The sequence below is a fragment of the Elephas maximus genome, chromosome 20 (assembly GCF_024166365.1).
Source record: "Elephas maximus indicus isolate mEleMax1 chromosome 20, mEleMax1 primary haplotype, whole genome shotgun sequence".
In the NCBI taxonomy this organism is placed as follows: Eukaryota; Metazoa; Chordata; class Mammalia; order Proboscidea; family Elephantidae; genus Elephas; species Elephas maximus.
Window position 1 is genome coordinate 27,079,822 of NC_064838.1, and position 25,467 is coordinate 27,105,288.

The 25,467-nt window shown below is 40.4% G+C and overlaps 1 protein-coding gene across 7 annotated transcripts in view; it reads left to right on the forward strand.

Annotated features, from left to right (window-relative positions):
* Positions 1-16,777, forward strand: part of CNTN4 (contactin 4) — a 1,107,632-nt gene extending 1,090,855 nt beyond the window's left edge. For all 7 annotated transcript variants that reach the window (XM_049862392.1, XM_049862391.1, XM_049862390.1 and 4 more), the window contains 2 exons: positions 12,824-12,992; positions 16,318-16,777. In XM_049862392.1, the coding sequence (XP_049718349.1) occupies positions 12,824-12,992; positions 16,318-16,418 (270 nt within the window). In that variant the 3' untranslated portion in view covers positions 16,419-16,777. The remainder of the gene's footprint in view (positions 1-12,823; positions 12,993-16,317) is intronic.
* Positions 16,778-25,467: the final 8,690 nt, after the last annotated feature.

A 25,467-nucleotide genomic window follows, 5' to 3' on the forward strand; every position in this document is an offset into this window, starting at 1 on the left:
TCAAGAGAAATAATCTACAAGTGATTGGAGTACCAGAACAGGGAGAGATAACAGAAAATACAGAGAAAATTGTTGAAGATTTGTTGGCAGAAAACTTTCCTGATATCATGAAAGGTGAGAAAATATCTATCCAAGATGCTCATCGAACTCCACATAAGGTAGATCTGAAAAGAAATTCACCAAGACACATTATAATCAAGCTTGCCAAAACCAAAGATAAAGAGAGAATTATAAAAGCAGCAAGGGATAAACGAAAAGTCACCTACAAAGGAGAGCCAATAAGAATAAGCTTGGACTACTCGGCAGAAACCATGCAGGCAAGAAGGCAATGGGATGACATATTTAAAAAATTGAAGGAAAAAAATTGTCTACCAAGAATCATATATCCAGCAAAACTGTCTCTTAAATATGAAGATGAAATTAAGACATTTCCAGATAAACACAAGTTTAGGGAATTTGTGAAAACCAAACCAAAACTACAAGAAATACTACAGGGAGTTCTTTGGCTAGAAAATCAATAATATCAGGTATCAACCCAAGACTAGAACACTGGGCAGAGCAACCAGAAGTCAACCCAAACAGGGAAATCCAAAAAAACACAGCAAGAATACAAAAAAGAAAAAAATAAAAAGCTCAAAACAGGGTAACAGTGATGTTATTATATTAAAGAAGACAACATTAAAGTAATAAAGAGGGACTAAGAAATATAATCATATACCTTCCGTATGGAGAGGAAGATATGATGATACAAAGAAATAAAAGTTAGTTTTAAATTTAGAAAAATAGGGGTAATTAATAAGGTAACCACAACGGATCAAACTATCCTACTCAGCAAAATAAAATACAAGGGAAAAATACAGACTCAGCAGAAACAAAATCAACAACAACAAATATGAGGAAAGGACAATACATAAAAAAAATCTACTCAGCACATAAAATCACGTGGGAAAAAGAAACTGTCAACAACACACAAAAAAAAGACATCAGAATGATAGCACTAAATTCATACCTATCCATAATTACCCTGAATGTAAATGGACTCAACGCACCAATAAAGAGACAGAGAGTGGCAGAATGGATTAAAAAACAAGATCCGTCTATATGCTGCCTACAACAGACATACCTTAGACTTAGAGACACAAACAAACTAAAACTGAAAAGCATGGAAAAAAATATATCAAGCATACAACAATCAAAAAAGAGCAGGAGTGGCAATATTAATTTCTGACAAAATAGACTTTAAAGTTAAATCCATCATAAAGGATAAGGAAGGACACTATATAATGATTAAAGGGACAATACACCAAGAAGATATAACCATATTAAATATTTATGCACCCAATGACAGGGCTGCAAGATACATAAAACAAACTCTATCAGCATTGAAAAGTGAGATAGACGGCTCCACAATAATAGTAGGAGACTTCACTGCACCACTTTCGGTGAAGGACAGGACACCCAGAAAGAAGCTCAATAAAGACACGGAAGATCTAAATGCCACAATCAGCCAACTTGACCTCATAGACATATACAGAACACTCCACCCAACAGCAACCAAGTATACTTTCTTTTCTAGTGCACGTGGAACACTCTCTAGAATAGACCACATATTAGGTCATAACGCATGCCATAGCAGAATCCAAAACACTGAACTATTACAAGGCATCTTTGCTGACCATAAGGCCATAAAAGTGGAAATCAATAATGGGAAAAGAAATCAAACACTTGGAAACTGAACAATACCCTGCTCAAAAAAGACTGGATTATAGAAGACATTAAGGATGGAATAAAGAAATTCAGAGAATCCAATGAGAATGAAAACACTTCCTATCAGAACCTTTGGGACACAGCAAAAGCAGTGCTCAGAGGCCAATTTATATCAATAAATGCACACATCCAAAAAGAAGAAAGGGCCAAAATCAAAGAATTATCCCAACAACTTGAACAAATAGAAAGAGTGAAACAAAAGAAACCCACAGGTGCCAGAAGAAAACAAATAATAAAAATCATACCTGAACTAAATGAAATAGAAAACAGAAAAACAATTGAAAGAATTAACAAGACCAAAAGGTGGTTTTTTGAAAAAATTAACAAAATCAATAAACCACTGGCCAAACTGACAAAAGAAAAATAGGAGAGAAAGCAAATAACCCAAATAAGAAATAAGATGGGCGATATTACCACAGACCGAAGTGAAATTAAAACAATCATATCAGGTTACTCTGAAAAACTGTAGTCTAACAAATTTGAAAACCTAGAAGAAATGGATGAATTCCTAGAAACACACTACCTACCTAAACTAACACAAAGAGAGGCAGGACAACTGAATAGACCCATAACAAAAGAAGAGATTGAAAAGGTAATCAAAAAACTCCCAACAAAAAAAAAAGCCCTGGTCCTGATGGCTTCACCGCAGAGTTCTACCAAACTTTCAGAGAAGAGTTAACACCACTGCTACTAAAGGTATTTCAGGGCATAGAAAAAGACGGAATACTACCAAACTCATTCTATGAACCCAGCATATCCCTGATAGCAAAACCAGGTAAAGACACCACAAGAAAAGAAAATTATAGACCTATATCCCACATGAACGTAGTTGCAAAAGTCTTCAACAAAATTCTAGCCAATAGAATTCAACATATCAAAAAAAATAATTCACCATGACCAAGTGGGATTCATACCAGGTATGCAGGGATGGTTCAACATTAGAAAAACAATTAATGTAATCCACCACATAAATAAAAGACAAGAATCACATGATTTTATCAACTGATGCAGAAAAGCCATTTGACAAAGTTCAACACCCATTCATGATAAAAACTCTCAGCAAAATAGGAATAGAAGGAAAATTCCTCAACATAATAAAGGGCATTTATACAAAGCCAACAGCCAACATCACCCTAAATGGAGAGAGCCTAAAAGCATTCCCATTGAGATCGGGAACCAGACAAGGATGCCCTTTATCACCGCTCTTATTCAACATTGTGTTAGAGGTCCTACCGGAGCAATTAGGCTAGATAAAGGGCATCCAGAATGGCAAGGAAGAAGAAAAATTATCTCTATTTGCAGATGACATGATCTTATACACAGAAAACCCTAAGGAATCCTCAAGAAAACTACTGAAACTAATAGAAGAGTTCAGCAGAGTGTCGGGATACAAGATAAACATACAAAAATCAGTTGGATTCCTCTACACCAACAAAAAGAATATTGAAGAGGAAATCACCAAAGCAATGCCGTGTACAGTAGCCCCCAAGAAGCTAAAATACTTAGAAATAAATCTTAGCAGAGATGTAAAAGACTTATACAAAGAAAACTACAGTACACTTCTGCAAGAAACCAAAAGAAACTTACATAAGTGGAAAAACACACCTTGCTCATGGATAGGAAGACTTAACATTATAAAAATGCCTATTCTGCCAATGGCAATCTATGCATTTAATTCAATTCCAATCCAAATCCCAAGAACATTCTTTAATGAGATGGAGAAACAAATCACCAACTTCGTATGGGAGGGAAAGAGGCCCCAGATAAATAAGGCATTACTGAAAAAGAAGAACAAAGTGGGAGGCCTTACATTACCTGATTTTAGAACCTATTATACTGCCACAGTAGTCAAAACAGCCTGGTACTGGTACAACAACAGATACGTAGACCAATGGAACAGAATTGAGAATCCAGACATAAATCCATCCACATATGAGTAGTTGATATTTGACAAAGGCCCCATAGAAGCTAAATGGGGGAAAAGACAGTCTTTTTAGAAATGGTGGTGGCATAACTGGATATCCATTTCAAAAAAATGAAACAAGACCCATACCTCACTCCATGCACAAAAACTAACTCAAAATGGATCAAAGGCCTAAATATAAAATCTAAAATGATAAAGATCATGGAAGAAAAAATAGGGACAACGTTAGGAGCCCTAATACACGGCATGAACAGTATACAAAACATTATTAAAAATGCAGAAGAAAAACTAGATAACTGGGAGCTCCTAAAAATCAAACACCTATGCTCATCCAAAGACTTCACCAAAAGAGTAAAAAGACTACCTACAAACTGGGAAAAAGTTTTTAGCTATGACATTTCTGATCAGTGCCTGATCTCTAAAATCTACATGATACTGCAAAAACTCAACTACAAAAAGACAAATAACCCAATTAAAAAATGGGCAAAAGCTATGAATAGACACTTCACTAAAGAAGACATTCAGGTAGCCAACAGATACATGGGGAAATGTTCACGATCATTAGCCATTAGAGAAATGCAGATCAAAACGACAATAAGATTTCATCTCACTCCAACAAGGCTGGCATTAATCCAAAAAACACAAAATAATAAATGTTGGAGAGGCTGTGGAGAGAGTGGAACACTTCTACACTGCTGGTGGGCATGTAAAATGGTACAACCACTTTGGAAATCGATTTGGCGCTTCCTTAAAAAGCTAGAAATAGAACTACCATAGGATCCAGCAATCCTACTCCTCGGAATGTATCCTAGAGAAATAAGAGCCTTTACACAAACAGATATATACACACCCATGTTTATTGCAGCACTGTTTACAATAGCAAAAAGATGGAAGCAACCAATGTGCCCATCAGTGGATGAATGGATAAATAAATTATGGTATATTCACACAATGGAATACTATGCATCGATAAAGAACAGTGAGGAATCTGTGAAACATTTCATAACATGGAGGAACCTGGAAGGCATCAAGCTGGTGAAATTAGTCAGCTGCAAAAGGACACATATTGTATAAGACCACTATTATAAGATCTTGAGAAATAGTTCAAACTGAGAAGAACACATTCTTTTGTGGTTACGAGAGGAGGGAGGGAGGGAGGGTGGGAGAAGGGTATTCTCTAATTAGATAGTAGATAAGAACTATTTTAGGTGAACAGAAAGACAGTACACAATACAGGGGAGGTCAGCACAACTGGACCAAACCAAAAGCAAAGAAGTTTCCTAAATAAACTAAATGCTTCGAAGGCCAGTGTAGCAGGGGCAGGGCTTTGGGGACCATGGTTTCAGGGGACATCTAAGTCAATTGGCATCTGGGGTCTTAACCGCTAGCAAGCAGCCATCTAAGATGCATCAATTGGTCTCAACCCACCTGGATCAAAAGAGAATGAAGAACACCAAGGACACAAGGTAATTACGAGCCCAAGAGACAGAAAGGGCCACATGAACCAGAGACTACATCATCCTGAGACCAGAAGAACTAGATGGTGCCCAGCTACAACCAATGACTGCCCTGACAGGGAACACAACAGAGAACTCCTGAGGGAGCAGGAGAGCAGTGGGATGCAGACCCCAAATTCTCATGAAAAAACCAGACTTAATGGTCTGACTGACACTAGAAAGACCCCGGTGGTCATGGCCCCCAGACCTTCTCTTGGCCCAGGACAGGAAACATTCCCGAAGCCAACTCTTCAGGCATGGATTGGACTGGACAATGGGTTGAGGAGGGATGCTGGTGAGGAGTCAGCTTCTTGGATCAGGTGGACACTTGAGACTATGTTGGCATCTCCGGCTTGGAGGGGAGATGAGGGGGTTAGAAGCTGGTGAAATGGACACGAAAAGACAGAGTGGAGGGAGAGAGCGGGCTGTCTCATTACGGGGAGAGTAATTGGGAGTGTGTAGCAAGGTGTATATACGTTTTTGTGTGAGAGACTGACTTGATTTGTAAACTTTCACTTAAAGCACAATAAAAATTATTAAAAAAAAAAAAAAAAGAATACAGGCTACCAGTTTGTGATATTTCTTATACAGAGATGTTGACAGTAATTGATATGCACTGTTGTTAGGTACTGCTTAAGGTGCATGGATCCATGGGAAAGAAGCTGGTAAAGCCAGAGCTGGCATCAGGAGTTTGACAGAGTAGGTGGTGGAGCTTTGCATAATGTGATTAGAAAGGGACCCAGAAGACCCTCCAAGCCATTGACTATTTTTCTCTCACCCACGTGGCACAACGTGAGACATATGGGGTTGGGTAGGCTCCAAGGTGAATGAATGAAGAATAGACTAAAAAGAAGAAAGGAAGAGAAGGTTAGAGTGAAGACAGACCTTTTCAACTTTGTAATTCTGACCCAGGCTAACACTGCCAGAACCTTTATAACCACGAGAAAAAAATGGCAGAACTGATTTAACTAAAATCAAAGGAGGGTGTTAAGAGAGAGAGAGAGAAAGTCTTCTTTCCTGCTTCCAGTTTTGCCCCTTAGAACAGGTAGAGAAAGCACAATAAAAATGCAGAAAGCTTTAGGAGTCCCTTGGAAGCAACACGAGTTTCTTGGGTGAAACTTTAACTTGATTTTAAGCTCATTCTCAGGCTGGTACAGAAACAACACTTAAGGGCAGGGAGCTACCTAAAGTATTTCAGGCAAGCAGACTAAACGCCAGCTCGGCTAAAGATCATCTAGTCAACCCCTTCATTTTACAGATGCGAAAACTGAAGTCCATTGAGTAAAGTGACTTTGAGTGCCCTCAGCTTTCACAGGGGCAGGGGATTAGTATACAAGCTGAAGTTGCTTCAGTGAACTGGGTCTGGAAGATTGTAGGCGTTTTAGAAGAGAAACTGGGTAACAATTATAATTTACTTGCCATTTCTTTGTAGTCCTGCTGGCTCTCACAAACCCTCAAATGAGTTTGTGTTGGTAGCACCTTTCCAAGAAGGCCCTTCTTATATTTTTTATCTCAACAGCTGGTTTGCAGATACCTAGAAGATTCAGACAGGACAGAATCAGGCAGAATATGGTAGAATAGAGCAGGTCAAAATAAACACAGAAGCATTTGACCTCCCAGAAAAGACCTGTTGAGCTTGGCATAGGACTTTGGGAAAATATTTTTATTTCTAAGAAATAAAATAAAACATTGGATGAAATTAAAACTAGGGAACTCTGGAACACTTTCATATCGGGGGTGGTTAAATAGGTTACTATTTAAGCCACCGCCTTGGTGGTGCAGTGGTTAAGAGCAGTTCAAATCCACCAGCCACTCCTTGGAAACCCTATGGGGCGGTTCTGCTCTGTCCTGTAGGGTCACTATGAGTCAGAATTGACACGATGACAGCAGGATTGGTTTTGGGTTTATTTAAGCCACAGATTTAGACACTTTTTTCCAAATATGGTTTTTCATGTTGGTCCATTGTATCTTCTAGATCTAGACTACTATGTGTGAAAATATAGTAGCATGCCCATGTTGGCAATTTGTATCTAAGGAAAGATCATTATGAATGGGTGTCAATTGTGTGAAATGCTACAGAAACCATATTTGATGACACTGGAGGAAACAGGGAGTAAGGAAGTTAGACTAGATGGTAAGAAGGGGCACTTTCTGAGTTCTTAGTTTCCAACTCATTTACTCCCTTTCTTATTAGGGCTGAGACTAAACGAGCCAGACTCCCTATACCTCCAGAGAATCCCACTCACTGGCTATAGATATTAAATTGCTACAAATATGTGTAAATGTTTGGGGATATGTAATGTAAATATAAATTAATTTACATTTAAATATAAGAAAATTGAATATAAATAAATATAGAGAGTTAGATCGAGTACACCTATAGACAGATAAGTACTTTTTCTCCCTAGCACATGAAAGAAATAAGAGAATTCTTGTAAAAAAAAAAACATGAGGGCCCTAGGCCCACGAATTAGGGTTCATTTTTATACGTACTTTACTTTTTTATGTTTTAGTTTCTTTTGGTGTTTAGTTTCTTTGATGTATACACTACAGAAATTAAAATAATCTAATTTTCCTAGGTATGTTTTTGTTTTTTGGTTTTTTGGGGGGCAGGGGGAGAAAGGAAGGGCACCTCTTATGATATACCTCAGGAACCCCCCGATGTCTTTTTCAGAAGTGAGATTCTAGGCTGAATAAAATGTGGGTCTAATTACCATGCAAGAATTGTTCTTTGATAGAGAATTTAACTCTTAAAAATGGCTATCGTTTATATCAGATTTGCTTCTTCCACCATTCACTTTTCCTTCTAAATACTGGAGGCAGTGAGGTGTGGGTTGGTTTATTTTTACTTTTTCACCTACATTGTCTGGATTCATGCAATTTCTGCTTACATGGACAGTCTAAGTAAGAAGTTGACTTTAGAAAGTTTGAGGCTCAGAATATTCTGCCAGCATATATCCTTAAGCTACTTTGTGATATCAGGGCTAAAAAGAGAATATCTGATCTTAGTATCACAAATTCAATTGCCTCCAGAGCCAGGCAGGCACCAAAAATGAGTCAGGTTGACTCGGTTCATTCAACAAATACTGTAAATAAATAAATAACTGAGGGAGTGAATGAGTGAGTAAATATTAACGTTAAAACACTCCACACCCTGTTTAAGTCATTTTAACTTTGTTAATAACCTATGGTATGTGCAGTTATCATCCCCAGTTTTATAGATAAAGGAACCACAGCACAAAGAAGTTTAGTAACTTGCCTAGGTCACATAGCTGATATGTCGAGGCCTGGAATCTGAACATAGGTAGGATGGATTCAGAGTCCCTGCTTTTAGACACTCTAATTCTTCCTGCCAGCAACAAACAAACTTGTCAAGTGATAATAATGTACTACAAAGAAAAATAAACCAGAGGGAGGGGAATAGAGAGTGCTGTGGGCTGGACAGGAGAGGCTTATTATTTTATTTAAAGGCTTCTTTCAAGAGGTGACATTTCAGTTGGACCTTGAAAGAAAGAGGGAGGGAGATAGCTCTCTGGGAAAGAGTGTTCTAAGCACAGTGAACAGGGTGTGCAAAGGCCCTGAGGTAGATACATACCAATACAACACAATAGGAAGTGATGGGAATTGTGACGTACTGTGGAGCTTATGATTATTCAAAATAGGCAGTGGTTTCTCAGTTCAGCCAGTTGTTTTTTAATAAACAATTTCTTGGTTTTTAAATGACATCTAAGTCAGAAAAAAAAATATATAAGCACTATGAGAGACAAACAACATATGCAGGCTAGAAGTTTGCTCTGTCTAACCCCCTTGTTTTGCGTTCATAAAAACAGAGACCAGAGAGGGGAAGCAACTTGCCCACAGCCTCACAGGTGGTGGTAAAGTTGATGTTAGTGAACATGCAGGTTCTGGAGCCAAGTTGCCTGAGTTTGAATACTGGGTTCTCTACTTACTGGCCATACCCAAAGCACCCGTTGCCATCAAGCCAATTTGAACTCATAGAAACCCTACAGGACAGAGTAGAACTTCACCATAGGGTTTCCAAGAAACTGCTGGTGGATTTGAACTGCCAACCTTTTGGTTAGCAGCTGAGCTCTTAACCATCGCTCCACCAGGGCTTAAGACCCTGAGAAAATTGCTTAACATCTCTAGGCCTCCGTTTCCACGTCTCTAAAATCAGAATGCTAACAATGCCTACCCCAAGAGGTAACCCGTGTAAGCATTTAGAACATAAAGCGTTTGGACACATGGTAAGTGTTCAATAATGTTTGTTACTATTATCATGATTCCCACTATTTCACTCTCTCTCCTTGCCTTCCACCCCAAGCTTATATGAAATGCAAGCCCAGACTTTCAGTCGATCAGATGAGCCAAGTATTTGCTGTAAATAAAGGTTTTACAGGCCCTGATTTAGGCTCCACTGCAGGCCTTAATATTACAAGACTAATAAGCAGTGCAGATCAAAGGGCTGCTTTTTTTCCTGGACGTATTTCTTTTGGATTTATATCTGAAACTAGTTGGATTCACCAAGCTTTGGCAAGGACCCGACGTAAATCAAAGAAGCAATTTATTCTTCAAAGCTAGGTGTGACCTTGCATTCCATCAGCCAGCCCATTCTCCTGAAGGGCCGTGATGAGAAGCTTTGACACTCTTGAAGGTGCCTGAGGATTTATTTGAGCCTGGGTATTACCAAGAGGATGCTGAGCCTGATACAACGAAGGCTCCAGGGCCGAGGGGGACTAAGCGTGAATCTTTCCACCTCAAGGAAATTGTGTTTTCCACCTTGCATTAGAAAGACATAAATTAAGGTGATGAAATGCCAGAGAGGAAAAATGGGATCTAAGGCATTTAAGGGAATTTTATGAATTTTACTTGGGTTTGTTTTTGTCTGGAGTTAGAGGGAGTGGCCTTATGTCTTGAATCTCAGGAAGTCAACATTTTTAGGGGGTCTTAGAGAAGGATTGAGGGAGCCCTTGTGGTGCAGTGGTTAAAATGCTTGGCTGCTAACTGAAAGATTGGTGGCTTGAACTCAACAGCTGCTCTGGCAGAGAAAGATGTGGTAGTTTGCTTCCATAAAGATTTATAGCCTCGGAAACCCTGTGGGGCAATTCTACTCTGTCCTATAGGGTCACTGTGAGTTGGAATCAACTTCATGGCAATGGGTTTGGTTTTGGTAGAGAAGGATTAGCTAATCATGTGGTTCTCAAAGTGTGGACCCTGGACCAGCAGTATCAGCGTTACCTGGAAATGTGTTAGAAATGCAAATTCATGGGTCCCATGCCAGACCTATTGAATCAGAAACGCTGGGAGCGGGCCTGTAATGTGTTCTTTAACAAGCCCTCCCTGTGGCTCTGATACATGCTCAGGTTTGAGAACTGCTGATCTAATCCGTGAGACCCATCCCAGGGTGCGCTTTAACATTACTGAGGATCTTTTAAAATGGGCCAAACCCTGGGGCCCCACCTCTAGAACGTTCATTGAGTCAGGCTGGCAGGGAGCCAGAGAAGGTTTTCTCAACCTCATCACTATTGACATTTTAGGGAGGATAATTCTTTGCTGTGGGGGCTGTCTTGTGCATCGTAGGATGTTGAGCAGCATCCCTGACCTCTACCCGCTAGATGCCAAAAGCACCTTCTGTGACAACCAAAAATTTCTGCAGACATTGCCACATCCCCCTTGCATGGAAAAATTGTCCCCCCCGCCCCACCACCCCCCATCCCCATTGAGAACCACTGGGCTAGAGCATCAGTATTTTTACAAGCTCCCAGGGCCTAATGTACAGCCAGGGCTGAGAACCACTGATCTCATCCAGCTCCATCTTTTTTATTGTCAAGGTGGTGGGTGGGCTCTCGTGGTTAAAGAATGGGGGTTTGGAGGTTCTCATCCTGCCGCTTACCAACTCTGAGACATCTCTGGGCCTCGGTTTCCTCATTAAAAGGGACAATGATACTTGCCTGGTAGGATTGTTGTGATGGTTAAACATGGTGATGTACATAAAGTACCTGACTTATAGGAAGCACTCAGCAAATGTTTTATAGTTATTGTCATCATCATTATTGTTGTATCCAGGAACATAGATGGACTTTCTAGGTCTTCACCTCCTGTTTCTGATTGGAGTTTATACTAATCAGGGTAGGTGGTCCCAGGCAGGTGAATTTGTTTTCAGGCGAGCTAGTTGACCACCCATCAAATCATTTACCAACCCAATCTCAAGCCCAGTTGGGCCAAGAATGAAAACAAAAAAGCATAAGTGGGACTATTGCAAGCTACAGACATTTTGGGAGTGACAGTGACTGCCATGTAACAATGATTGCCCTTTCTTCTACGTAGTTCAAGAATGAGTCCCAGTGGGAGAAAGAAGGGAGTTACTGCCCTTGCCTCCCGGAGATCTTCCCTCTCTGCTGAAATGTACTCTTTTCAAAGGACTCATAAGAATAATAACATATCAGGTTTGCCTTGTGCTTCTCACCTTTGCCAAATATGTTTCTAACTTTTGCCCCCTTTCAGCCTTCATAGATCCTATTTCTTACATGCTGCCTTTGAGCCAGGCCCTTCACTATATCCAGCCTTGAAAACACCCAAGAAAGGTGGGCATTTTTGTCCCCATTTTACAGATGAGAAAACTGCAACTCAAAGAGGCGAAGTGGTTCAGGGTCACTCAGTGGCCAGTTCTACTCTGATACCAAAGCCTTTGATGTATAACTGAACTCTGTATATCCTTCCACCACTACCACTTTGCCATCAAGTCCATCCTAACTCATGGTGACCCCATGTGTGTCAGAGTAGAGCTGTGCCCCATGTGGTTTTCAATGGCTGATTTTTTAGAAGTAGATCACCAGGCCTTTCTTCCAGCATGCCTCTGGGTGGACTTGAACCTCTAACCTCTCGGTTAGTAGTTGGGTGTGTTAACTGCACCACCAAGAAACTCCCTATACATCCTTCTTGTTGTTGGGTGCCATCAGGTCAATTCCAACTCATGCAACCCCATGTAACAGAGTAGAGCTGCCCATAGGGTTTTCAAGGCATTAATCTTCATGGAGTGTTTTTCCCATGGAGCCACTGGGTGGGTTCGAACCACCAACGTTCAGGTTAGCAGCCAAGTACTTAACTGTTGCACCACCAGGGATCCTTTATCTGCACTTGCAACCAAAAAACCAAACCCGTTACCATCACGTCAATTCTGATGGACAGCAACCCTACAGGACAGAGTAGAACTGCCCCATATAGTTTCCAAGTAGCAGCTGGTGGATTTGAAATGCTGACCTTTGGGTTAACAGACTAGCTCTTAACCACTGTACCACCAGGGATCCTTTATGTGTACTTAAGGAGGTATTCATCTTCCCCGTTATTCCAAGTGTATAAGCTGAGCCTCAGAGAGGTTATATGAGGCCACCCTGCACGTGGGTAGAATCATGCTGCCTGGCCACATGCTCCATTGTCCTCTAAACTCTTTCTTCACAATACAAAGGCTGCTGACATGCCCCTCACTATAGATGCAGCTTCCAAATGCGTACGGGCAGCCTGACAACCTCGGCATCACTGCATTGTGCTGGTGCCCAGAGGTGAAAATAAATGAATGCTCCATCTTTGGGGCCTTTCTGATGACAGCAGGTGACACCTGTTCTTTCTGTATTGTCAGGTCTTGTACAGATGGAACAGACAAAGCAGCACATCTGTCATTGAAACAAATAAAACATCGGTGGAGCTCTCATTGCCTTTTGATGAAGATTATATAATAGAAATTAAGCCATTCAGCGATGGAGGAGATGGCAGCAGCAGCGAACAGATTCGAATTCCAAAGATATCAAGTAAGGAAATACGTTTTCTCCCTTCCTCTGCCTGCCTAATCAGCCTTCCCGATGAGTCAGGGCTTGAAAGAAACTAAGCCCATAAAGGAAGACTTGTAACAAAAATGGGCAATGGCATCCCCTTCTGAAGACCACTGATGTTACTGGTCACCAGCAGCTTCCTGCAAAACCAACTGTTTGACCAGTTTTGACAGATTTAATCAACTGCCAATCAATAACCAGATTATAGCAGCCTAAACTCAATCGGTTTTCATATATTGGCACATGTGGTTTGCCTCTACATAGCCCCAAGCTGATAGCTTAAATAGTAAAAGCATGATGCAGTTGGGTCAGCAGGAAAAAGCAAAAACTTTTAAAATATACTGTAGCAGTTTGTCTGTCTCCAGTTAACCTTTAGGTGAATATATTTTGAACTTAACACTATTTATTTTGGATGTGTCTATGTTACATAGGCACATAAATGCATATATTTACATGTAGACAAGATTACCTTCATTTTCAAATCTTGTTGAACAATGAGGATTTTTTTTGAGCAAATACATTCAATTGTGTTTTTGCAAATACTGTTTTTCAAAGATGTCAGCAGCATATTATTTTCCAGTTGTTGGTACCTTACTGACACCAAGTTATAGGAAAGCATCCTTTAAGCAATGTTAATTGCCTCTACAAAATTTGGTTACCTCAAATCGAAAGAGAAAAAGTTCATTGGTCATTTCACCCATCTTCTGAATTGCCTTCCATATAGGTGGGAATCAGTGTTTGTTAATGTTAACAAATAGAACAGAACTTCCATTCAGTTGGGAAACTGAGGCTCCACAGTACCATGCTGCACAATTTTGGGGTGATTTGCGAGTGTTTCTAGATGGAGCTTACATTTGCTATTGTTCTTGTTAGCTGCCAGCGAGTTGATTCTGATTCTTGAGGACTCCATGTGTGCAGAGAACTGTGCTCCAGAGGGTTTTCAAGGTTGTGACCAGGGCTGTCTTCCGAGGCTCCTCTGGGTGGCTTTGAACCACCAAATCTTTGGCTAGTCAAGCATTTAACCTTTGTGCCACCCAGGGTCTTGTAGCTTATATTTAGCCTGTCTTTTTTGCATGCAAACACTAAAGCCATTTTTTTTCTTTCAAAAAACCAAGGAGAATTGAATTCTACATGTCACTAAAAACTGCTTTTGCTTCTGTTGAAAAAGAGCCAGATTTAGAGATAGATGTAATCTGCAGGCCACAAAAAACACAAGGTTGAGGTTTACTATGGGGTTTATTTATCTCACTTTGTTAAAGTCTGAATTCATACTTTCTTATAATTTTGAGAGTTTTTTTTTCAGTCTGTCTGATGATTCTTGGATTCATTCATTACAAAAATATATATTAAGTAATTATACTAAAAAAGTGTAGATAATAGATCATAAGGATGTAACTTTCAGTAAGGCAGGATCTCTTTCCTTAAGGAATTTTTCATTATGTTGGTCACAGAGATAATCTTGATGAAGCCCTGAATGACAGCTGGTGACCTCTTGCTGTGAAAAATATAAGACCCATAAAAAAAAGTTAAAAAAGGATTGAGATTATTTTGTTTGGAGAAAAAGGATATATTTAGACAGACATGGGTTTGAATCCTGATTCAGCCATTTACTAGCTGAGTGATCTTAAACCAATTACCCTACATCTCTGGGCCAATTTTCTCATCTGTTAAATGGGGGTAATAATGATACCTGATCCTCATAGATTTGTTTGTTTTTGTTTCTTGAAGAATTAAATGACACATAGCAATGTGTGTATAAATTTTTGCATGAAAAACTAACTTGAACTCTAAACTTTCACATAAAGCATGATAAAAAAAAAAAAAAAGAAGAAGCAGAAACTGTGCAGCTATTGCAATGTAGCCAAATGGGCAAGGAAAATACTGAAGGAAGGTTAGGTAATGAGTGTCTCAAAAAGTCAAAAAAAGAGCAAAAGGGAACTTGGCACACATTTATAAAACTCACAAGGAAAGAATACATGGAAGAGAGACAGAAAGTAAGACAAGTCCTGCTACGGATAACAACATTTAAGAGTATGATTTGGTTGTCACCCAAAACTGAGCTATTCTATTAGGATTGGAGGAAATAAAATCTACCATAAACCAAATTTCAATAAATTAAGTTATGGGGGGAAAAAAAAAGAATTAAGTGACATATTGATCTGTGCTCAGCACAAAGATAGAGTTCAAAAAGAGAGTTGTTAATTGCCATCAAATTGGCCCCTGTCTCATGAAGACTCCATACACAATGGAACAAAGTGCTGAACAGTCCTGTGCTGCCCCATGACTGACTGCATATTGGGCTGCTGTGATCCACGGGGTTCTTACTGGCTGATTCTCAGAAGCAGATCACAGGGCTTTCTTCCTAGTTCATCTTAGTCTGGAAGCCCCACTGACACCTGTTCAATCTCATAGCAACACACAAGCCTCCATTGACAGACCAGTGGTGGCTGCACACGAGGTGCATTGGCTGGGAATCGAACTCAGGTCTCCAGCATAAAAGGAGAGAATTCTACCACTGAACTACCAATGTCCCCTCAAAAGAGAGTAGCAGTTGTTATTTTACTGCATCATCGATACGTCATAATATTTGTCAGTATTGTTACTAGTAATATTGATGTTTCTTCTCACCTTAGATGTGGGCATTTTCCCTTTACAAATGCTTAAGCTGAGGTCCATAGAGGTCCCATAAGCTGCTCCCAGGTTCATAGCTAAGAAACTATAGAAATGATGTTGTTAGCTGCTCTTGAGCCAGCCCTCGACTCATGACAACCCCATGTGTTACAAAGTAGAACTGCTCCATGGAGTTTTCTTGGCTGTAGTCTCTACGGAAGCAGTTCACCAGGCCTTTCTCCGGCAGAGCTACTGGGTGAGTTCAAACCGCCAACCTTTAGATGAGCAGCCCATCGCAAACCACTTGTGCCACCCAGGCTCCTAGAAATAATATTAAGAAGTCACAAAGATGTGATCGTAGTCTCTGGGTGGCGCAAACAGTTAACATGCTCGCGGCTAACCAAAAGGTTAGAGGTTCGAGTCCAATCAGAGGCACATCAGAACAAAGTCCTAGCGATCTACTTCAGAAAAATCAGCCATTGAAAGCCGTATGGAGCACATTTCTACTCTGACACACACAGGGTTGCCATGAGTCAGAGTTCACTGGACAAGCAACTGTACTTACTTGTTTGGAAAGATATGATCATTCCCAGGAAACGCAGCTAGTTCTGCTGTTTCCAGAAGCCCCAAAGCCCCTCTTTTCTTTGTAGTCACAACCAGGCTATTTTGAGTGAATTTCTCTCTCTCTTTTCAGATGCCTACGCCAGAGGATCCGGGGCTTCCACTTCGAATGCATGTACACTGTCAGCCATCAGTACCATAATGATTTCCCTCACAGCTAGGTCCAGTTTATGACAAAAGTTATCTCAAGGACTTGCTGTTTATAATATAAGCAACGTTTAGCTAGTTGTTTTGAAGATACCCAGTACTAAGTAATATTGTTGTTCAAGTACATCTTATTACTGGAAAAAAAATGTTCTTTGCTTCTTTAGGAATGGCATTATACAGTACTTCCTCAAAGCAGATCTAGCTTTGTCTGAAGTTTCTTTGGAAACTCTGCAATGCACTGAAAACATCTGTAATACGATGTTACCAAAGCAGTTTACATATGTCCTTATATGCATATTTTTTATTATATATTTAGTGTTTTATAGAATTTTTTAAAGTTAACATGTAATGTAGATATTCATTTTTTCCTCTGCTGTAAAATGCTATGGGCCATACATACAACTATTATTTGAAAATAATTTCCTTTAAAGACAGAATTGGAAACTCATCTTGGTAAATAAATTGCAGATGACTTGTACAGTTTTATAAGGACATAGCAGCAGCACTGCTAAGACTTGGTCTGTAACTCAAGGCTGCTGGATGGTAATGACTCCTTTGATGGTTAATGAATTGGATTAAGTCCTTTTAACATGTAGAGTATGTTTTCCCATCCTAGTGTGAATTCCATGGTTCAACCCAACTTGAGATGGTTTCAGGAATGGCTGCAATCTCAAAATCTAAACATACTGCCGACGAGGTACCTTGTGCAATACTCCCATCCCTGAATTTAGCATTGTACAGTAAGATTTTCTTTTCACGCAATTCAGTTACCATTGTCTTTGTAGCATTATCTTAGACGTCAAATTTGCAATTACATATCCTGTAGTAACATAGACCAAAAGTAAACTATAGTCAACCAAGTCTTTCAAAGGATAAAAGACCATTTTCCTATCTTCAACTGTATCTGTTTTGAATGTACATTTAAAAAAACTAATTCTTTGTTGATGGGGTCATCATTTCTTTACCAACTTTCTTATATATAATATGTATAGCTCTTTATTAATAGAGCCCTTCTTTTGAATCAAAATCGTGTATGGAGTTTGGCAGATATCTTCTATTTCAGCAAATAGTTGCCGCAATGAATTTTTTCATATGACTCTATAAAGATCTTTAGTACAATTGTATGGTACTTGACGATTCTCCTGTTTTTGCAATAAGGTAGCCTAGTTGCTTTATAAGCTCTGTCTTCTACATCTTAAAAATCACACATTGGAAAATGACAATATCAACAAAACCATATTCTTATGAAAAGAACTATTTGTTATGATGGGTGAGGTTTTGTAAGCTGACACTAGTGGAACAGTGAATATAGAAGGCAATGGAATTTTCTATAAAAATTTTCACATGTAAACACGCTACCACCTTTTCTTCTTTCTCAGAGAACTCAAATTTGCCTGTAATTTGTTTTTGCTTACAAACCATGGAAGTTCAGTTTTCAACCTTCTAGCTATATTTATTCAATAAAGTCATAATCAGGATTCCACTTGTGTAAAAATTAGGGTGTTAATCAGAAAAAAAATATTGTCAGTATTTCAAGCTGTGTTCCTTTCTTAGTTTGATATGATTACTTCTATGTTAAAATAAAATAAAATTAAAAACCACACTCAAAAAAAAATTAACAAAATAATAAAATGAATGAAAAAAATGATACCCCAGGTAGTTCCCAACCCCAGTGTAAATGATACTTATCAGTGATCTAGCAGATGTAATCTTTTTTTTTAAGGTATTGTTAATAAATATTCTGTCATTTGTAAAGATTCTTGTCTTTTGGGAGCATTTTTCCTGCCTGCATGTCAGGGACTTTGTTAGCTCGCCCTTGAGCTAGTTATAATTTGGGATCATGGAGTGACTCAAAAGTCTCTGGCCATGACCCAAAGCTAGTTGACCCAGAGCTATTCTTTTGGCATTGACACCCTGAAGACACCATTTCAAATCTCTCTGGAAGCAGAGAGAGTCAAAATCCACAAAGAAATGTCCTGAAGATAAAGCTTGAATATTTTCTCTTGATTAGCTAAGTCTTTTGTGTATTTACTCTAAGTATATCTGTTTGGGTTTTTTTGTTTTATTTTTGTTTATAAGGTTTTTTCCCCACACCCCCTCCCCCATTGCTAAAAGGATAAAATCTAAACTGGAGCATCAGGGCCCTTCTCAATCTAATAACCACTTAACTCTGTACCAGCCACACTGAGCCCTCACCGGCCCCTGCACATAGCTTCCTTGGTCTCACCTCTGTGCCTTTTGGTCATATGGCTGCCTCTTTCTGAAATGGCCTCCCAGCTCCCCTCTGCCATCCAGATGCCGGCTGTCCTAAGATAGCTCCTGCCTCAGCTCGTCTATGAAGCTTCCCCATACTTCAGTCCCTGGTGATGTCCTTCTTCTGAATTAGCTGCAACCCCTGTTGATACCCCTCATTTAGTAATTAATCAGGTACGACTTTTGGAAATCTCTTGTACTGTTGTCTTGCATTTTAACTTAACTCCTGTATTGTTACTTAATTGTCCTTGTATGTATGCCTTGTCTTCCCAACTAGATTGTAAGCTCCATGAGGGCAGGGACTTTGGTCTTATCTTCCATGTACTCTCCATAGTGCCCAGCACAGTGCCTTGCAATAAATACTCATTGATTAATTGATCAAAGGGGTCTTTGAAGTAGAATTTTGCATCAGTTGCCTGCCTCTGTGCCATAGCAAACCAACCAGGAAGACTGTCACTAATTTTGTGATGTGGTGGAAAATGTTAAAAGGCCTGGCTTCAAACTTTATGCATTGAGGAAGTCCTATACTATCTCAGCTTCATCAAATGATAAATGAGGCCCTGGATTAGTCAGCCTGACTAAGCTGAAGATAATTTTAGAAAGTGTTCCATAGGCACCATCACCCAAACTTGTCTGATTTGTTGGCTCCCATGGTTGTCACAGGTAGTGCTCACCATTGCAAGGAACAGAAGCAACTCTGGCTAACTTGAGCACACAAAAAGGAGTTAATTAGAATGACACAGGATAGAGCACAGGAGCCAAAGAAAAACTAAAGACCCAGTCTTGGTAAGAATAAGAACTAGGCCACTCTGAGGGTCCAGGTTACAGGATCTTTGCAAAGGCTGTTTGGGGCACTGTTACTATAGGGTCACTACGAGTTGGAACCAACTCGATGGTGACAAGTTTTTTTTTTTTTTTTTGGTTGTGGGGATGAATCAGCTCTGTTTCCTATTTTGATGTCACTCTGTTGAATATCTAAATTCTTAGGAAAGAGTCTGATCAGCCCAATTTGGGTCACCCAGGCAGAACATCCTGTCCTGATCACACCAAGCCTGCCCTGATAGGGAAGGAATAGTTTGCCAAAGGAAAATTGAGATGATGTTTCCAGAAGATGGGAGAATAAATATTGGATGCATCCAAGCAACAGATTCCCTATACTTAGCCAGCCAATGGACTTTCCTAAGTCTTAGTCCCAATTAATACACTCAGGTGGAATGTATTACTGCTTGGTATTTTTGTACAGTGATCCTGATGGTGGAATACTAAGAAAGGGCATATTTACTTATTTAGCCTTTTCAAGTGCTTACTTTTGCCTCCTTTTTTTAGTGCAATCTGCTTATGACTTAACTGTATAAAAATTATTTTCTGCCATGTAATTGATTTGGGTGTACCTGAGTTTTATGGAGTTTATACACACTGTATACAAAGCATAGTACATAGTACAAAGCAGCATCTTTTCATGCGAGCAGAAGACAAGGATAATAAACTTCATTTCTTAGGTGAGCCCTGGATTCTTCCAGCCTGTGAATTAGGAGCTGTCATAAGCTTTTATCGTAAGATAGAATGATTACATTATTCTAAATTTTTTATTATTTGTATGTGGGAGGTAATGTTAAATCCTGATTAACCTTTACCCAGTCTCTCCCACTACCATTATCTTACTGCAGATACGCTCAAAGACTGCTGAGTTATAAAAAGTACATAAATCGTACATAATTAGCTACTAAAATGTCATGTGATTTTTAAAGTAATGTTTTTTTAATGATGCTGGCAACCAACAGGTGACTTTTGTATCACGTTATCGGTGCTACTTTCTCCTTTATTAACACAGGTAATCAAGTATTGACTGTTATTCTATTTTTACGATAGAATAATACTCAGGCTAAAAGTAATGTGGTAAACCATAGTGATTTGCAGGCGAGTGTTTTAAAATCAAAGACTTATAGTCAATCTCTAGACATATCCAAAATTATTCTATCACAGAATTCTGGACACTGGAGCCTTACAATTGCAGCCTAATACAGTGGCTAAGAATATGGATCCTGGGGTCTGACTCTCTGGGACTGCTTCTGACAATTGCCACTTAGGAGATTAAAGTTTGTAAAGCTCAAAATGGCACTATTCTCCAAATGTTAGTGAGTGTTTTAGAAATCAGGCGTTTTCTTTTTCTCAAAGGACTTGAGACAGTCACAGGATATCTGCCATCACCAAGATGAGTCAGACTCAACTGGTATATCCGTTATCGCCTTTTATTTAAATATTATCATTTCTTAATATAAATATAAAAGAAGTTAGGCAGTAGTGTCCTCACTCAAGTACCAAGTTTTTCACATACACACAAATACAGAACAGTTGCCATCAGGCTGATTTTGACTGATGGTGACCCCATGTGTGTAGAGTAGAACTGGCCCTCACAAGACTTTCAAGGCTGTGACCTTTTGGCAGCAGATTGCCAGGCCTGTCATCTGAGGCACCTCTGCGTTGGTTCAAACCAAGTGCTTAACCATTTGCACCACTCAGGGACTCTTAATTTCCGCATTTGGCAATGACCTCTCCTTTCTCTGCTTTCCAGAGCAGGGGATCTGTATCTGCTCTTGTCAGTCATATCGCTTTGTACCTGATATTTAAGTCACCTGATGCATGTCAGGAAACCCTGGTGGCGTAGTGGTTGAGTGCTACGGCTGCTAACCAAAGGGTCGGCAGTTCGAATCCGCCAGGCGCTCCTTGGAAACTCTATGGGGCAGTTCTACTCTGTCCTATAAGGTCGCTATGAGTCGGAATCGATTCGACGGCACTGGCTTTGGTTTTTTGGTTTTAATGCATGTCATCTCCCTCGTACTAGACCATGAGCATCTCAGGGCTGGAGTGTGGGCAAGATCCCTGACTGCCGTCCCCAGGCAGCAGACACTGGAGGATGGGATCATTCCCTGTAGGAGGGATCATTCACTGAGGAGGGTGGGCTAGAGGCACTCACCTGGGCTGCCTCATGATGACTCAGCACTCACTATGAAGTCCCCAGGTGTTGTAACTAAGCAAAAGCAAGCTGCTGCCTTCATTAAATCAGGAGCAATTGATTTTCCTGATTGGGGGCCATAATTCCCGCATCTTGGCCTCTAACAAAGCTAGAGGGAGGAAAATATCTGGCACCATTGCAAAGGCTGTTGATTTTCTCAGTCCCGTGCTGGGGTGCAGTTGCAAATTACCGTGTGCCAATCAGGCTGTCCATTCTGAAAGGAGGCCCCTTCTTCCACTCCTGTTTAATGCGTTGTGCAGATTAAATCTTCCAGTTTCACAATTCAAGTGTAAACTGCAATATTCAAGAGTGCTCACAATTTAAACCATACTGCTTAATCACCAGCAATCTTGGTCAGTTTTAGATTAGCAGAGCTTAGATAATATAAACAACACTGAGAGAACTGTACGATTGTTACTGTGTGCTGTGAGTCGACTCTGACTCATAAAAAAAAATCTCATAGCGACCCTATATATGACAGAGGAGAACTGCCCCATAGGGTTTCCTAGGCTGAAATCTTCACAGGAGTAGATTGCCAGGTCTTTTCTCCCACAAAGTGGCTGGTGGGTTCCAACCGCTAAGTGCTTAACCACTGCACCAGCAGGGCTTCTTAACTGTATGATAAACAAAAACCAAATGCAGTGCCGTCAAGTCGATTCCGACTTATAGCGACCCTATAGGACAGTTTTTTTTTTTTTTTTTTATAGGACAGAGTAGAGCTGTCCCATAGTTTCCAAGGAGCACCTGGCAGATTTGAACTGCCGACCCTTTGGTTAGCAGCCATAGCACTTAACCACTGCGCCACGATCTGAAAAATCTGAAACCTACAAGGCAGAAGTACATAATTATGATGCTGATCAATTTCGATGCTCCTAATTGCTGTAAATTCCTAATCGCTATATATTCTCACCTATTACTGTGAATGTGGCAGAGTGGTTAAGAGCTACGGCTGCTTAACCGAAAGGCCTAGCAGTTCAAATCCACCAGGCCCTCCTTGGAAACCCTATGGGGCAGTCCTCTGTCCTGTAGGGTCGCTATGAGTTGGGACTCCACGGCAAAGGGTTTAGTTTTGGTTTATTGTTGTGAATAACAAACTACACCAGGAAATACATACTCCTTAGGATTTTAAGAAATAGTAATATCTTTAAATTATTTGTTCGTTGGGTTTTTGTTTGCTTTTTTTATAGTTTTCAAAGCACTCTTTATACTAAGAAGTGGGAGGCACAGGTTTTATTCCTTTCTTCACTTATGAATGGAGGCAAAGAGGTGATCTGAAAAGCCCAAATTGACACAAACAAATCAGGGCCAGAAGTTAGAGCTCTTAATTCAGTGCTTTTCGACACCTAGAAATAAATATTTACTGAGAGAAAGGACAGAATCGAGTAAGGAGTTAGTGTCTTGAGATCAGCTTAGTGTAATCCAGGTCACTGAGTAGGCAAGAGGAAAATGGTGAGGTTGGAGGTTGGGTTCTGAACTTAAGCCCGGAGGAGTGAAGACGCTCTGATGATGACGAGGCGCAGAGTGCAGCCATTCAGAGTGAGCAGGTCCTAAAAGCGGGTTGTATTCTTTCAGCAGGGACGATTGGATACATACCGTGTGCCAGGCACTTTTCTAGGCTTGGGGATTGATGTTGCAGTCAGTAAGAAGACACCAAACGGCCACGGGAGTGAAGGAGGTGAAGAAACTCTGAGGCCATAATCGCCTGGTTTGAAGACAGACTGTGGGTGGGAAGCTTAGGGGACCAGTAACTGTATTCCTTCGCAACGTAGAGAAACGCAGTGAATGGTCAACATCCGTATGCTTACAGTATGTGCTCATTTCTGTGCAAATCAACCCAGTAACTTAGTTACCACTTATTCCCATTACATATGCGGAACCAAGGCTGAGAGGTTCAGTGATTTGCCCCAGGTCACATAACTAAGCAGTGAGGCCGGGAATTCAGATGGTGGCCGCTTGACTGCAGGGCCCCGCTTCAAACCATACATCTCCATCTCTGTCTCTATCTCCATAGCTGTATTTATATCTAGAGGGAAACTGGTTCCCGCTTGGCAACTAGAAGAGTAACAAGCTTCCCAGGAAGTGGCACACAATTGTTGAAAAGTGTCTGTGGGCGTTCCCACTTAGCGAGGCAAGATGGCGCTAAGCAATCTCAGGAATTGTGCGTTGAAAGCTCTTCTGTCCCTGGTCACAGGCAGCACTAATCTCCCAGGTGTAGGATTCCCCCTAACAGAAAGCCTGCACAACTCAGGTATGGTGATTTCTGCTGGAAAGTGGCCCAACATAACTGCTTCTCTTTGAATGCAAATGGTTTTGTTTTGCCGTTGTACTTAAGGTGTCTTTGGGTTGTTTCTTCAAACTTGGGCTATCCTGTAATATTAGCGTTAAGACAAAACCCACTGCCATGGAGTGGACTCCGATTCGCTGGCCTTATAGGTCTGAGTAGAACTGGGCCATAGGGTTTCCAAGGCTGTAAATCTTCAGGGAAGCAAAGCAGACTGCCACATGTTTTTCCCCCAGAGCGCTGGTGGGTTCAAACCGAGACCCTTCCGTTTACCGGTGCGGTGCTTAACTACTGCACCACCAAGGCTCCTAATATTAGGGTTGCAAGATAAAATAGGGAGCCCTGGTCAAGAAGTGGTTAAGAGCTCAGGCTGCTAACCACAAGGTCGCCAGTTCAAATCCACCATCGGCTCCTTGGAAGCCCTATGGGGCAGTTCTACACTGTCCTGTAGGGTCCCTGTGAAGTGGAATCAACTCCACAGCACACAACAATAACAGATAAAATACAGGAGGCCCAATGTTAAACTTGGATTTTAGATTAAAAATTAATACTTTCTTTAGTATAAGTATGCCCCATGCAATATTTATCTGAAATTCAAATTTAACTGGGTCTGTCCTATTTTAATTTCCTAAATTGGCAACCTTATATAAGAGGCAAGATACACCTCCATTGAGGTAATTAATTTCTAAAGCAAAATTCCTGAGTCTCATCAGATTTCTGAAGGTCAGTGGCTCTGAGGGTACAGCACCAGGTTTGCTGTTTTGAGTTCTGACTGGTTTGCTGGTTGGTGTGAGGATGGGTGTTTATAAGGGATCTTTCCAGAGAGAAGGCCAGATTTATGGGGCGAGGAGGGAAGAGGGATTCCAGAAATGTTTTAAAGTGTTCTAAAAATGAGTAATGAGCCCTGGTAGTGTAGTGGGTAAGCACTTAACTGCTAACTGAAAGGTCAGTGGTTCGAATCGACTAACCTACCAGTTGCTGCAGTGGCGAAAGATGTAGCAGTCTGCTTCCGTAAAGATTTCAACCTTGGAAGCCCTGTGGGACAGTTCTACCGTGTCCTGTAGGGTCGCTAGGAGTCAGAATTGCCTGGATGGCAAGGTTTTTTTGTTTTTTAAACGAGCACATTGCCTAGAACATAGTCAGGACTGAAGTCAGGTAGTTGGAGAGCAAATGATGTGGTCAGTGCACCATTTATCAGTCTTCAGGGCTAATAACTGGTAGTTTGAAATGGCCTGATTGTTCCTCCTTTGTTTGTCCACAAGGGATGTTGAGTGTTTACCATGTGTCAAGCACTGTGTTGGGCACTGGAGAAACAAATAGGAGTAAGGCTTCCCTTCTCACGGTTGACTGGAGGAGACAGAAACATACATATATGTGAAAGATGGCGTGAAAGGTGTGAGCAGATAAAAGTGTGAATAGAATGCTGGACCTATGTTTCTTGCAAACATAAACCAACTTATAATAAGGTTAAGTTCAGTCAAACACAACAAATTTTTCACACTCCCCCTCCATAGAATGATTTTATTTGA